Below are 13,657 nucleotides of genomic sequence, written 5' to 3'. Positions count from 1 at the left end.
GACTCCGTGGCGCAACGGTAGCGCGTCTGACTCCAGATCAGAAGGTTGCGTGTTCAAATCACGTCGGGGTCAAACCAAATCTTTTGGCATTATTTTTATTTTTTACCGTCGTTGAAATCGTTCGAAACTCGTCTCGTAGATCGGTATACCGGCAATGGTTTCTGAGTTTCGCGTGGTTTCCGAGCATTACTCGCAAAGAGCTGAGCTCGCTATTCTTTTGTTTACGTCGTGCGTCGAATGCGTGACCTCTGCGACTTGCTCTGCGAAGGTGTTTTACGCGCGCTTGCATGACATGTAGCGCTGCGATACTCAAAGGGCTGTGCTGAGCTGGTCCAGCGTAGACACAGTTTTTCAAAGTACAGCGAGCACGGCACATCGCAGTTTTCGTCGTCGAAAGATGGAATTCAGGTAATTTTCATTTATGACAATGAAGTTGTAAAAATATTAGGTATAAAAAATACATGATCTTATCGTGGTTATATTTCAGGGCAAAAGAGGAGCCTAGCGATGAGTCGATCGCGGAAAATCATTATGGAATGATTGACGATAAACCGGATCTTAAAAACTTTCCACTCTTACCATTTCCACGAGAAAATTCAGTAAGTATTGAGCAACATATAACTCATAGGGTATTTTTTCAATGAAAATTCTTACGCGCTTTTAATTTTTCGACAGACTCGTACGCCTCGAAAATGTAAAATTCGCGAAAGTGATCATGAGGACGAAACAGAAATGGTTGTTGAATATGAAGACGTCAAACCCAATATTGATTCATTAGCAGTACAGAAAATTGACGATTATTCTCCAAATCATTTGTGGAATATAAAAGTGAGGGAAGCGAAAGAAAAGATTTTGAGTGACACTCCCGAACAAGTGAATTTTGACAGTGAACTCAATGACGACGTGGAAATATTTTTTGAGTGCGAAGACGTCAAACCCAATATGAATTTTCCGGAAGTTGAAAAAATTAATGATTATTTTCCAAATCACTTGCAGAAATCGGAATATAGCGATGATTATAAAAATGAAAACATAATTAACGCAGAGCCAGCGGCTGAAGTAAAACAGGAATGTTTTGGTAGCGATGAGAAAAATAGCGGCGAGCCAATCAAAAGAAAATCAGTAATAAAAAAGTTGGGTTATAATAATGAACTCAAAAACCACACCGACGAAGTGCTTAATAATATCATCTATCCTTGCAATGCATGTGATAAAACATTCAAACATCGGACAAGTCGTACTATCCACATCAATACGGTACACAAGGGTATCAAGCATAAATGCGGCAGGTGCGAAAAATCGTATACACAACGGGGTCATCTCAAATCCCACGTAGATGCGGTGCACAATGGTGTCACATTTGCATGCGATACATGCGGAAAGTCATTCAGGCACAAACGCAGTTTCCGAAAACACATCGATTCGATACACAACGGTAGGAAATACAAATGCGGTTTATGCGGCAAGAAATTCCTCACGATGGGTGAATGCAAAGCTCACATCGATGTGGTGCACAGTATAGTGTTCATTTATGCGTGTGAAATATGCGGAAAACCATTCACAACGAAGAATAATGTCATAAAACACAAGAATACGATGCATCGCTCACCCGTTCCAACTTGATGTACAGAAAACTAAATTAAAACTTTTCAATCATTGTATCTTAAGTTCTTCAATTTTATATCATTATGTAAAAACTATGCATGTATTCCCTTATAAAAATTTCCTATAGGATCTCGCGAAATTCCTACAGGAGTCCTATAGGATTCCAATAGGAATTTCGCGGGATCCTATTGGAAATTTTTATAAGGGTTTAAATTTTAAAAACTCGATAAACCTAATAAAACGTGTCGATGTCAATTTTATAACACTAGTCTCTTGTCAACATTTACGTTACTTAGCACATCATTTTTTTCATTACTCGAAATGTAACTACTCAAACTGCATTATAATGTGGACTATAGATTTACACTTCGTAGTGTCATTCATGAAAACTCGTCTCATTCACGATTTACGATAGAAGTATAATGAGGCCGTGTGCGGTGTGGATTACTATTTTACTAACGAACCGGCGTTTACGCAATGCCACCTACAGTCACAATCGCGAACTCGCCCAAATGGAGGTTACGGCGAATTTCGGCGCATCGCTGCCGCCGAGACGCGCACGATCGCACGATAGTAAACATCGGCGTTTTATTCACTAAAATTAGCCCCTTTTTTTTCCTTTTACATCGAATCTCGTGCTAGTCGATTGTCGCCTCCAAAAGTTGATTCATCCGCCGTCGACATGGGCAAGAAGGAAGATTCGGACAGTCAGAAGACCAACTCCGAAGCCAGTTCGCCGGTGCGAAATAGCGAAGCATCGAAGGCGAATGACATTTACAAGGTTAGTTTTTTCCTTTTGGAATCAAAAACAACTTGTTTGCAACAATCGTGTTTAAAACAACGAACGTTTTCCGATAGACGATTGTTTCGTACGAGGAGGAGGAGGCCTGCAGACGATCGTCGGAGGACGATGCTCAACTCTTTTACAAAACCTGCGATGTCATACGCAAAAATATGACGGAAATCGCGAGACTCAAGGCTGTCAAGGACGATGCTAACGTAATTATCTATCAGCGCTTCGTTTGATTTGCTGTTGATTTGTGTTCTAATTGAACTTTGCTCGATTGCAGGCCAAGGATCAAATTAAAAACTTGCAAGTAGAGACAGCTTTGCAGTTCATCGAATTGAAGAAGTTGAATCGATTGGAAAAGTTCAGAACCAAAGCATCTCGAGATCAATTGTTGGCTGCTAAATCAAATGTTGACAATCGTCATCTTCAATTGCAAAATTTACTCTACGAAGTGATTCACTTGAAGAAAGATGTTATGAAATGTTTACAGTTCAAGTGCGTTAGACAAAAATATAATTCATTGATGCAATCGTTGAAATTTTTACAAAATGTTGAATTTTTTAATTAGGTCCAAGGATGAAAAGATTGAGTTAGTTCCTGAGGAGGACTTTTACAAAGAAGCTCCTGAGTCAATTACTAGACCTGTGAGTTAATATTTTTCAATTCATTTTTATATTTTTGTTAACTTGGGTTTTTTCTAATATTGTTGATTAATTGTTCTAGGATGTTACAAAGGATGATCCTCATCAAAAAAGACTGGCCAGACTAGAATGGGAATTGACACAAAGAAAAGAATTGGCTGTGCTGTGTGATAATCTGAGTGAAACTAAAAAATCTGTAGCTTCTAGTATTGAATCAAAGCAGTCTCGTTTAGATAATTTAGCACCCCAGCTACGTGGAATATTGGAGGTACATTCAACAAAATTCATTTTTAAATTTAATTAAATGAACTAGTGATACTAAAGCATACTTTTTTAGGCTAGTAAACCATTGCAAGAAAGTCTTGGTCTCCCGCTTGATAAAATTAAATTGGAACACGAAAAAGCATCTTTGCTTGCATCTCCACTGTACATAATATATGCCAAAGCATCAGCTTTCAGAGATGCATGTGACAATACATTATTAGTCTCTGTAGAAGGTGATGAAGAAGAAGCTAAAAGAATTTCTAATTCTGATAGCCCACAAGATAGTGACTCAGAAAATGACGATAAATCTGAAAGCATTCAAGAAGAAGCCCCTGTACATAAAAAAAGACACCATAGAATATCAAAAGAAGCAAGATTAGAAGAAAAAAAGCAAAGAATTCTACATAAACATCCTCTTAGTGTAAAAATAATTGTTTCATTTAAAGGTAAATTTGAATTCTTCTTTATTTTGTATAGAAAAAATCGATGGCCAATTATTTATCGTTAATATTCCTACATGTATTAATTTTCATTTCACAGATGACACAAAACTGAAATTACAGTTTTTCTATTTAACAGTATTAAAAGTTATAACGGTACATTCAGATTTATTAACTGTAAATTTGGGAGGCATCAGTGTTGGGTAAATTAAATTATTTTATAAATGTTTTTGCTTAAAATGTATGAAATTAAGTTTTATCTTACCACTACTTTTGTCATCAAAACATTTCAGTGACATGCTTGTGTCCGAGTCAGTTTTACGAGAATTGTATCCTGGAGATACAGGCTTAGAGAGTCCAAATCCTGCCAATCACTATCAACTCTCAAAATACAAATTGGGCAAATTTTCAGCACACAACCTTGGTACTCCATACAAATGGGCACAAAGAATGGCAGGCTTACATTTTGTACCCATTGAAGCTTCTGAACAAAAGGTAGAATGATCGTTAAAATGTATACTTTGGGAAATGATTGCAAACAGCTTAATCTAATTATAAAAATTATTTTCAGTCTGTTGTTCCCGACAGCATTCAAGACAATGTAGAAAGCGTTCTGCGGGAAATAAAAAAGCGCGTTAAAGCGAGATTGGAATTATGTGCCGAAATCCGAGAGCTGGAGTCTGGCAATATGCCAGCGTTCCCGGATACAGATGAACCTATACCAACCAAAACATCAACGATTCTGCACCAATTCATGATATCGTCATGGAAAAATTATTGTCAAGTGTTCCGTTGTATGGAAACATCAGACCAGGAATACGTCAGCACGTCGGATATATTTTACGAAGCCGTTTTGCGTCGCGAGAACAGTAAGTGTATATTTTCGTGAAAAAAATAAGAATATCAGCACATTTAGAGTAAAATCACTTTATTACGTTCATCACAAAACGTCATTTGTTTTCCCTTTATTGCACTTTTAGAAAATTCATCACAATTGATTACGAAAAAAATTTCGAAAACAACAATTATAATCATTACAATCTTGTAACCATCCCCCTTTCTCCTCTTTCATCGTCGCAGGTGAGATGATCGCGTTCATCGCCATCAAGCCGGACTATCCGAAAGTGACGTCGACGTTCCGGATAATGTTCAGCCCGCAGACGCAGCCGGCGTCCAACAAGCAGGACATCGTGCGCGACATCGAGCGCGAGATCAACGTCATGTGGGAAAAGCCGCCGACCATTTCGGCCCAGCTGCAGCGGCTGCGCGCCTGCTTCGACATCTTCCTCGAGACCGAGGGCTCCGTGCCGCGGGAGAAGATATTCTTCCATCCGGTGCGCGGACGCACGCGATCGCGGCCGTACAAGTACGTCGAAATAGGCGGAGGTATTTTTACTCATCGCTAAGACAGACAGAGAGAGAGAGAGAAAAAAACACGAACTAAATGAAAATTCGCGCACACACGTTTTACGTGTGTTTGCGTGCGCGTGCGCACTCGATATACACAACAACAACAGTAGCAGCGGCGGCAACAATAACAATATTAAATATCAAGTTTTTATTTTTAAAATTTAAAGCTACGCTCGTAGATTAGTTGTACTTGATTATAAGTGTGATAAAAATCGAGTTGAATACACATATGCTATTTTAGTTTGTTTTACGGTGAATACTGTATCGTTTTTTCTTTCTTTGTAATTGATTGCCATGCCTATACGCTCGGACACACAAATAAAACTTTTATAATTGTACATTATTTGAATAACTATGATAATTGTAAATTGTAGCATTCTTTTCTTGATTGTTTCTTCTTCTTCTGCTTCTTTTTTTACGAATAAAATATAACATTTTATAAACTACCAAGAAAATCTCTGGACCATTCATTTTCCCGGGCTCGTTATAATCCTCGAAAAAATATACAATATAATCCCCTTCCGCGCACCTTTAAAAACTCGATTCGAATTAAAATCTTTCATTTACTCTGATTTTCCTCCAATTATTTTCTCGTTAATAACAACGATAACGAACACCCCGGCTGTCATCGTCTAAGCTCGCGTCCTCGGCCTGATGGTCGGCACCCTGGTCACGGTGATGAGATAGGCGCGCAGCGAGTGCTTGAGCCGATCGTTCTCCTCGGCGAGGCCGAGGCGCTCGCGTTTCAGCAGATTGTTCTCCTCGATCACGCAGTAGAGATGATCGCGAAAGCCCTCGATCTTCTTGAGAAAGCCGAAGGGCTCGTCCTTGATCTTCAGCAGGTCCTTGGCGAGCTCGAAGTTCTTGAGCGAGTACTTCTTGACTTTGAGGGTGACGGGCTCGAGCTCGGAGCAGAGCTGCGCCATCGTCTGTATCTCCGTCACCTTGTCCATGACTCGTTCCAATTCCTGCCAAAAAAAAAACATATATCTCGAAATAAAGCAGCTCTGTATAAAACCGACGAAAAAACTCACCGTGATCGCCTCGCTGCTCAGCACGCTCAGCCTCTTGAGCTGCAGCGCGTCGAGATTCTGGGCGGACTTGATGTCCTGCCGCATTCGGCCCACCTGCTTGATCAGCAGATCGGCCTGCAGCCTCAGCTCGTCGATGGTCTCCTCGCGATCGAGGGCCAGCTGCACCAGACTGCGCTTCCAGTGCTCGACGCTGCGCTTCAGCTCGGCGTGCCGACGCGGGAATCGCGCCGATTCCGCCCTGTGCTGATCGTCCTGCTCCTTGAGGTACTCGTACTGCTTGCGCTTGCTCTCGGTGGTGCGCTCGTAATTGGCGATCGCCTCGTTGAGCTGACGCCACAGCGACTCCATCTTCGGGTGCATGCGCTGCTTGAGCTTGAGCAGCGACTCCTCCTTGGAGAAGACGAGATTGTGCAGATTGACGGCGTTCTTGGTCCTGAGCTCGGCCAGCTCCTCCTCCAGGTGCTTGCTCTTGGCGAAGATGATGGTCTTGAGATTCACCAGCGACTCCTTCATCTCGAGCCGGTGCTTCCTCAGATGCTCGATCTCGACGATCTCGATGCGTTGGATCGACTCCTCGTAATTGCGGCGCAGATAGTCGACGCGCTCCTTGCCCTTGTCGATGATGTCGTCGAGGCAGGCCATGTGGGCCTCCTGAAAGCGACGATGATCCAGATCGGCCTCGAGCAGCTCGTCGTACATACGGCGCACGAAGTCGTCCTTGCGTTTCAGCAGCTCCTCGAACTCGCGCCAGAGATGCTTCACGCAGTCTTTGAGCTCGGAGCACTTGATGCGCCGCAGACTGGCCCGCCACTGCTCGTTCAGCTTGGCGGTGTTGATCCGAGTGAAGGCCTCCTCGCGTCTGAGCTTGTTCTGAGAGAGAGAGAGATAAAAGTGAATTATGCTATAATAATTTGCACTTTGGTGTGACTTACCTTGGCGAAGGCGGCGATCAGCTGTTGCTTTCTCCTCTTGGCCTCGAGTTCGACGTCCGCCCGGTGCTGCAGGTACCTGGCCCTCTCCTCGTCGCTCATTCTGGCCAGCTTCGAGGCCTTTCCCTTCTTCTTTTTCGTCGGCATGTTATTTTTTTCTTTTGCTTTATTAAACTTTCAAAAATCACACGCGTGTCAATGAAAACACTGTGCACCAAGCGTCCTCGTCGTCGTATTCTATGTGGGTGCGCACAGGTGTATAGAAGAGCTTAGAGTACTACTCTCGGCCCTCGCGGACTCAAAGCCCCCGCCGCCGCTACCTTAGCGCGCGCGCCCGAGTTTGATCGATACTCTTTTTTTTTTCTTTTTTTTTTGTTGCTATTTCATACGTGCCGCGCTCGGCGCGGTGCGCTCGCACTACATATACATACATACATAGAGCAGGTACCTTGTAAAGCGGGGGTGGTTGGCGGCTGGGTTTATTGGGCGCGAGGGCATTGTATGTAGGTCTGCCGACACTTAATTGCGAGTGAGCGTGTGCGCGCCTAGAGAGGCTATATAGGCCTCTAGATGAATGGATGGATGGATGGACGGACGGACGGACGGACTAGAGACGGACTAGTAGCGGGCCGCGGATCGCTCGGTCGAGATATAAAATAAACCCCCGAGCGAGCCTCCAAGCGCGCGGTCATTTTAATGCAAATACAACGCGACGCGGCAGCGCTTACATATATACCTACATACGTGTATACAGAACTCTTATAGGTAGTATGCCGTTGGTTTACTTTTTTTCGATGCGCGCGCGGGGGTGGTAGCGGCTCTACGTGTGTGTGTGTGTGTATGTTTTTTTTTTTTTACGACGGGGCAAATTGTGGAGCGATGTGATATCATTCACATAATAACAACGACAGAAAGTAGACTGATCGGAGTATAAACTTATACCTTGTATTTATATTTTTCGATTAAAAAGTGGCAATTTGTTCGTTGGACTCGTTTATTATAATACATGGATTCGATTGGCAGATTACCATCTCTCGAGTTTCTTTTTTTTTCTTTTTTCCTTTTTTTCTACCTCCCTGCTTTATAATGTATATTTCGTTCGGGCGAAAACTCTTGTCACGCGCGTGTGAGAGTCAAGAGATATAGAGAGCTAAATATAAACTTTTTTTTTTCTATTCTAAAAATAACGTGACTTACAAATGCATTTATAAATAATGTAATTTTTATACACTTTCAAATTAAACGATAATAATAAATAAAATATCAACACTTTTTTTATATATAAGTTTGTAACAAAGAAAAACATTAGAAAATACGTCGTAGACATAACAATCTTAAAATTGATAATTCGTTCGTTGCGAGTTAATTGACAACTGTCTTTATGATATGCGTGAAAATGCTTTTTCATTGGCATTCGATCTCGTGATAAAATATACTTAATTACCTTACAGATATTAAAAAATAATAAAAGAACAAAACAATCGATTAATTTCTTTCTTCTCCTTAAATAAGGCAAGATACTCTGTTCAGGAACATTTATTAATTATTTACGATTCTATAATATTTGATTGAATAATTCGTGTTCGCGTAAGATCGAGTCGCGTTTACTACTACTTTCACTCTGACTCGCCTTAAATTTATGACACATTTCCTCACGTTCCTGACGTAAAAAGCTAGGGTTCAGACTTATTCTGCGCGTTATATAATAACGAAAAAAGTTAAATATAAAAATATATACCGTGTGTCTAAATGGACGCCCTGCATGCGTGTTGCAATGCGAAGCACACGCACACGCGAGTCTACATGTATTTTGCGCGCGGCGATATCTTGCGGCACGCGCGCGCGCGCGCGCCCCCGCCTCTTATTCATATAATAATATATAATAATGACGTGTCACGTCGCGTCGCGATCAGAAATTTTTCCGAAAGAGCAGCCTCTCCTCGACCAGTAACGGCCGCTCTTTCGTCGTCGGTATGAAGCTCTGCGATCGCCTGATGATTCTTTCGCCACTCTTTGGCCTCGTCGCGACGAGCTGAGTTTCCAAAATAATTTGCGCCTCCTCGGCTCTCTTGACCTTTTCGCGGGCCGCACGTAGCTCCGCGTCGAGATTCTCTTTCTCGTGCTCGAGCTGCTGCAGCCGCATCTTGGCCTCTGCAATAAATCATGAAAATTATACATATATACGAACGCTATGTCAAAAAAGCATCTCTACCTTTTAATTGCCTCTCGTTTTCCTGCTGCTTCGTTTCGAACTCGATCCGCTTCATTTTTTCCATCTCGAGCAGCTTCAATTGCTCTTGCTGCAGCCTCTCCAGTTGTTCTCTCTTCTCCCACTCCTCGTTCAAAACTCGCGCTTGAAGGCCCCGAACTGTGTGTGACGAAATTGCAAAGTACATTTTTAAACACGTGAAGCACTTTAAGTGTGTCACTATCGATTGACAAACGGGCGCGCGCGCGTGTACACAGAACACGCGCTGCCAGCTCGCCACGGACACAAAAATATACGTATATAGCACATTATAAAATTACCTATTTCCTCGTCTCTGAGCGCGAGCTTCTCCTCCTCGAGCAGCGCCTCGAGCCTCAGCTTGACGTCCTCGAGCTCCTGTACGCGGGCGCCCTCCCGCTTGGACAGGGCCTCGAGCTTGCGCGCCTGTATCTCGGCGGCTATGCGGGCCTGTCGCTCCTGCAGCAGCTCCTGGCGCGTCTCCTCCCGCTCCTGCTTGCAGGCCAGCCGGGCCGAGCGTCGACGCATGGCGAGGCCGCGCTGATAGCTCACCCGCTCGCCGGCGTGCTCGACGGCGATCTGTAGGGCCGCGAGCCATTGGAGCCGGCCGCGATGGTCCTCGGCGACGAGCTCGATGCACTTGTGCTCGGGCGTGCACAGAACGAATCGCCGATCGGGCTTGGCGTGGCCGCCGCTCGTGCCGGCCGAGTCGGCCCACGAATTACCGTCGAGCGTGATCGTGCCCGCGGCCTCCTTCTGCTGCGAGTCCTTGTAGTAGGCGAGCTCGCCCGGTCGCAGCACGAACCAGAAGCCTTTCAGGGTCGGCAGGAGGTAGCCCTTCTTCATCAGGTAGCCCTTCTTGATTACGTCCTCGACGTACGTCTGATACAGGTCCTCTATGGCCTCGATAACTCCGTCGATGTCCAAATTACCGTCGCCGCTGTACTTCGATTCCAAGACCGCCAAGAAGGTCGAGAATCTGAGGATACGAATTTGACGGTGTTTACATTTTTTTCTCCCCGATAGTATTATGAAAGTAGATGCGCTTCGTAATCGGATACCTGAAAGTTCCGATAGCCGCTGAGAGTGCATTAAAGTCAGCGGGATCCCAGCACAAACCTAGCGACGATGCCAACTGCGATGCAATTCGAGCCACTTCGTCGCTGTGCATAGTTACCTAGAACGAACGATAAATTATCAATAACACATGGTAATTCAACTCCCAAGATGCATCCTAAATAAGCAGTAGATAATTACGATGTAGCCGCCTTCCAGTGTATCGGTTTCCACCTCGGCGAGCAGGCAAAATATCCTGAATAGCTGGTACACGCTGGCGTCCGTGTACAGTGGATTCGATCTGTCCAGATACTGCTTTCTGCAGACGAGCCAGCATATCTCGTCGACGCCCTTCTCCAAGTTTCTGCACGTCTCCATCGTGGTGGACTCCGTCAACGAGGAAAAGACCTGTTGATGTCAAGAGCAGAGAGAGCTGCATTATTCGGTACCGGGAGCGTCGCACGCTATCTGCGCGATATGTGAAAAAACAAAAACTATATTTATAATGCGCTGACCTCTTTCTGCAGATAAAAGATAAAGTGCTCGAAAGTGAGAGTGGACGTGCTTCTGTAGTGCTCCAATCCTTTCTCGACTCCGTAGAGGTCCAGCAGCGTGCCGATGTTGGCCGTCAGAACCTGCGCGCAAACACACACAAATAAATAAATAAATAACGCAAGTAAATAAACACGCATAAATCTCGGGCGCAGCCGAGTTCGGAAAATATGAACCTAATAATATAATGTCAACGAACTCGGACCCACGTATATACGAAGTACGTCATAATCGAGCCGCGAAAACAACGCGATTTTATAAATAAATCGAACGTCGGCGCGGAGAGCAGCGGCACTCGCACGCGCCGCGTCCGAATTATTATATTTCAATCGATGGCATCCTTGGATAAAAGAAGAATAAAAAAACACGAGCTCTCCGTAAGCCACTCAAAGAGTGCCTCTTACGCCAAGTAATTTGCATTAAAAGCAATTATGAATCACATGTGTATAAAAGCGACAAAACCTGGACTATGCGATATTATTACGCATAGGCCCGTGAGTCACTATACTGCTGCTGCTGCGGGGCCTCGGCGAAGATCAACAGGCGGCAGCGTACAACGATATCGCCTTGTGCATTTATGTATAGCAGCAGCGGTAGTAGTGGTAGTAAGTATAGGAAGCCGAGATTTCATTGTATCGAGTTGGACTTGTCATCGATGTTTATAAAGACGACGACGACGACGACGACGTTTTTCGTTGGGGGAAAAAAAATATATACAAAAGTGAAAACAAGCAGTAGCACCTTCAATTTGGATTTGGCCACGGCGCCCACTTGATTCTCCAGCTGCAGGGCGTTGAACGCGTGCCAGATACTGTTTGTCAAATTCTTCACGACTTGTGCCATGATGATGACGATGACGACGATGACGATCTCGAACCGTATATACTGCACACTAGGTCACGCGAGCTGGAGCATCGAGGGATGCTCTTCTTTTGCTTTTACTCCTTGCGGATATTCAATGCCGAAAAATCACAACAACACTGCGGATTCTCGTTCGCGAGTTTGCACACTGTACACTTGTATGTATGTATATGTATCTCACTGTATGTATGTATAATGTCAAAGGATGCACGGTGTTGCGATATAGTAGAGTATACAACACGCGATGGATACAGCGGTAATAATAATAATACGTATATACGTATAGAGTCGGTGCGCGCGAGCAACAGGTGTATTTCACCTCGAGACTACACTCGAGGCCGCGCCGACACACGCACACTACGTAATGCCTTCTAATATACACCGCTGCCAAAGTCGAGACTTTTCTCCTTCGCGGCAGGTCCGCTCCAAAATCGAGTTCCCTGATGCACACTCACACGCGTACACGCGAAATAAGATGTCGAATGCGGAATTCGACAACAACGAACGAACGACGACGAAAAATTGACCTACACGGTAGAACTGCTCGCGCGCGCGATGATTCGCGCTGACTGAAAGCGAAGACGGAGAGAGAGAGAGAGAACTGCCTCTGCGTTGCGATCTCGCGCGACTACTCAGCAGCTCATATATACGACGGCGAGATGAATTCACGCGCTGCGTGAAAAGTGGCCGTTGTTTTTTTTTCTTTACTCTCGCTCTCGCTCTCACTCTCGCACGCGCACACAGCACACTTGGCTCTCGCGAGCACAAGAGAGATGCGAACATGCAATATCACTGCTTATATGAGTCGCGCTTCGACGGATTATGTCTTTCTCTTTCTTTTACGTTATTATAAACACGACGCTCGGCGCGCTCGAAATGTCTCGAGTTATAACGTTGAGCGAAATTGCAGCTTATCCTATATCTGCGTTCGCGACTGCAGCAGACTCATATACTTACTTGTTGAAATTTTGCAGTCTCTCTCTCTTCTCCGCTAAAAAGGCCTTTCGGAACGAACGTTGTTGTCATTAGAATTAAAAAATTAGAACGCCGCGCGGCAATCATAATGAGCTGTGAGTGTATTTGTGTGTGCATTTTACACAAGTTCTTGCGCTAATTTTGGATTTATAGCGTCGTTGCGACGACGTTGAAACACGTCCACGACGACAAAGAGACGCGATGAATTATTAGCTGCCTCGCGAGGGCCTTGAAAGTATAAAACGAGATAACTTTTGCTTTCCGATCGCGCGAAGCTTTTTCATTGACATGATATTTTCTTTTCTTGTTTTTTCGAACGTGCGAATGTGTAAGCCAGTTTCGTCTTGTTTGATATCATCCAGTATGTAGATCTCTGGCTTTTATCGTTTTTCCGAAAAACGATTCAAACTGCTTTTGACTTTTACTCTGGACGATTTGGATTGGAGCGTGGTGATGTAATACAACGCGAGCAAGGAAAATTAGCTCGAATTCCAATCGTGAAGAGTCTTTATCAATAAATGAAACTCCGAAAGTTGAATTTATTGTTATTCTTATTATAAGTACTTATTTTTATTATTCTTATAGGGCAAAAACATCACTTAATGTGCTCAAGATAGGCGCAGTAATAGATGTTTTTACCCTACTTATACGAATACTCTACTCATTGATAAAGGGCTGACATTCACTTTCTTTTGCGAGTTTACTACATTGTCGTTAGCATCCATCTAATTAGGTAGAAGTCTTAACACGTGAATGCGACAAACTCGATATAAATACAACAAATTCTTGTTTATAAAATTGCCTGACTCTATTGGCATAACCAGCAGAAGTGTGCCTGGCTAAATTCTGTTTTTATTTCAATTAATGGTAGAA

The 13,657-nt window shown here is 43.8% G+C and overlaps 4 protein-coding genes and 1 non-coding gene across 5 annotated transcripts; 3 read left to right on the top strand and 2 right to left on the bottom strand.

The window, feature by feature from the left end:
* Trnaw-cca lies at positions 1 to 72 on the top strand. Its single transcript has one exon. It is a non-coding gene; the product is annotated as a tRNA-Trp (tRNA).
* A 204-nt stretch (positions 73 to 276) lies between these two features.
* LOC106655489 (putative uncharacterized zinc finger protein 814) lies at positions 277 to 1,639 on the top strand. Its single transcript, XM_014375909.2, has 3 exons — positions 277 to 408; positions 488 to 599; positions 676 to 1,639. The coding sequence occupies exons 1-3, from the start codon at positions 398 to 400 to the stop codon at positions 1,621 to 1,623; spliced, it is 1,071 nt and encodes a 356-aa protein (XP_014231395.2). The 5' UTR covers positions 277 to 397; the 3' UTR covers positions 1,624 to 1,639.
* A 491-nt stretch (positions 1,640 to 2,130) lies between these two features.
* On the top strand, positions 2,131 to 5,407 carry LOC106655586 (THO complex subunit 5 homolog). Its single transcript, XM_014376059.2, has 10 exons — positions 2,131 to 2,386; positions 2,464 to 2,604; positions 2,676 to 2,890; positions 2,964 to 3,039; positions 3,119 to 3,304; positions 3,374 to 3,746; positions 3,841 to 3,943; positions 4,034 to 4,235; positions 4,312 to 4,609; positions 4,821 to 5,407. The coding sequence occupies exons 1-10, from the start codon at positions 2,288 to 2,290 to the stop codon at positions 5,144 to 5,146; spliced, it is 2,019 nt and encodes a 672-aa protein (XP_014231545.1). The 5' UTR covers positions 2,131 to 2,287; the 3' UTR covers positions 5,147 to 5,407.
* Positions 5,408 to 5,511: 104 nt separating this feature from the next.
* On the bottom strand, positions 5,512 to 8,162 carry LOC106655588 (coiled-coil domain-containing protein 65). The gene is made up of 3 exons (XM_014376061.2): positions 7,117 to 8,162; positions 6,185 to 7,054; positions 5,512 to 6,118 (listed from the first exon to the last, which is right to left on the bottom strand). The coding sequence occupies exons 1-3, from the start codon at positions 7,258 to 7,260 to the stop codon at positions 5,783 to 5,785; spliced, it is 1,350 nt and encodes a 449-aa protein (XP_014231547.1). The 5' UTR covers positions 7,261 to 8,162; the 3' UTR covers positions 5,512 to 5,782.
* Positions 8,163 to 8,268: 106 nt separating this feature from the next.
* LOC106655587 (differentially expressed in FDCP 6-like) lies at positions 8,269 to 12,447 on the bottom strand. Its single transcript, XM_014376060.2, has 7 exons — positions 11,690 to 12,447; positions 10,912 to 11,031; positions 10,598 to 10,804; positions 10,402 to 10,517; positions 9,643 to 10,319; positions 9,326 to 9,481; positions 8,269 to 9,264 (listed from the first exon to the last, which is right to left on the bottom strand). Exons 1-7 carry the CDS (start codon positions 11,789 to 11,791, stop codon positions 9,023 to 9,025), a joined length of 1,620 nt encoding a protein of 539 aa, XP_014231546.1. The 5' UTR covers positions 11,792 to 12,447; the 3' UTR covers positions 8,269 to 9,022.
* Positions 12,448 to 13,657: the final 1,210 nt, after the last annotated feature.

Source organism: Trichogramma pretiosum, unplaced genomic scaffold (genome assembly GCF_000599845.2).
Source record: "Trichogramma pretiosum strain Unisexual culture from Peru unplaced genomic scaffold, Tpre_2.0 scaffold120, whole genome shotgun sequence".
Lineage (NCBI taxonomy): Eukaryota > Metazoa > Arthropoda > Insecta > Hymenoptera > Trichogrammatidae > Trichogramma > Trichogramma pretiosum.
The sequence above is the reverse complement of the archived record's forward strand: the minus strand, read 5'-3'. Positions and strand labels throughout refer to the sequence as shown.

Coding starts and splice junctions, on each gene's coding strand:
- LOC106655586 (XM_014376059.2), top strand. CDS start 2,288: ATGGGCAAGAAGGAAGATTCGGACAGTCAGAAGACCAACTCCGAAGCC. Junction 2,605..2,675: donor CTGTCAAGGACGATGCTAAC/GTAATTATCTAT, acceptor GCTCGATTGCAG/GCCAAGGATCAAATTAAAAA. Junction 3,040..3,118: donor CTGAGTCAATTACTAGACCT/GTGAGTTAATAT, acceptor TAATTGTTCTAG/GATGTTACAAAGGATGATCC.
- LOC106655489 (XM_014375909.2), top strand. Junction 600..675: donor CATTTCCACGAGAAAATTCA/GTAAGTATTGAG, acceptor ATTTTTCGACAG/ACTCGTACGCCTCGAAAATG.
- LOC106655588 (XM_014376061.2), bottom strand. CDS start 7,260: ATGCCGACGAAAAAGAAGAAGGGAAAGGCCTCGAAGCTGGCCAGAATG. Junction 7,055..7,116: donor TGATCGCCGCCTTCGCCAAG/GTAAGTCACACC, acceptor TCTCTCTCTCAG/AACAAGCTCAGACGCGAGGA. Junction 6,119..6,184: donor TGAGCAGCGAGGCGATCACG/GTGAGTTTTTTC, acceptor TTTTTTTGGCAG/GAATTGGAACGAGTCATGGA.
- LOC106655587 (XM_014376060.2), bottom strand. CDS start 11,791: ATGGCACAAGTCGTGAAGAATTTGACAAACAGTATCTGGCACGCGTTC. Junction 11,032..11,689: donor TGGCCAAATCCAAATTGAAG/GTGCTACTGCTT, acceptor GTTTGCGCGCAG/GTTCTGACGGCCAACATCGG. Junction 10,320..10,401: donor GCGGCTATCGGAACTTTCAG/GTATCCGATTAC, acceptor TCGTATCCTCAG/ATTCTCGACCTTCTTGGCGG.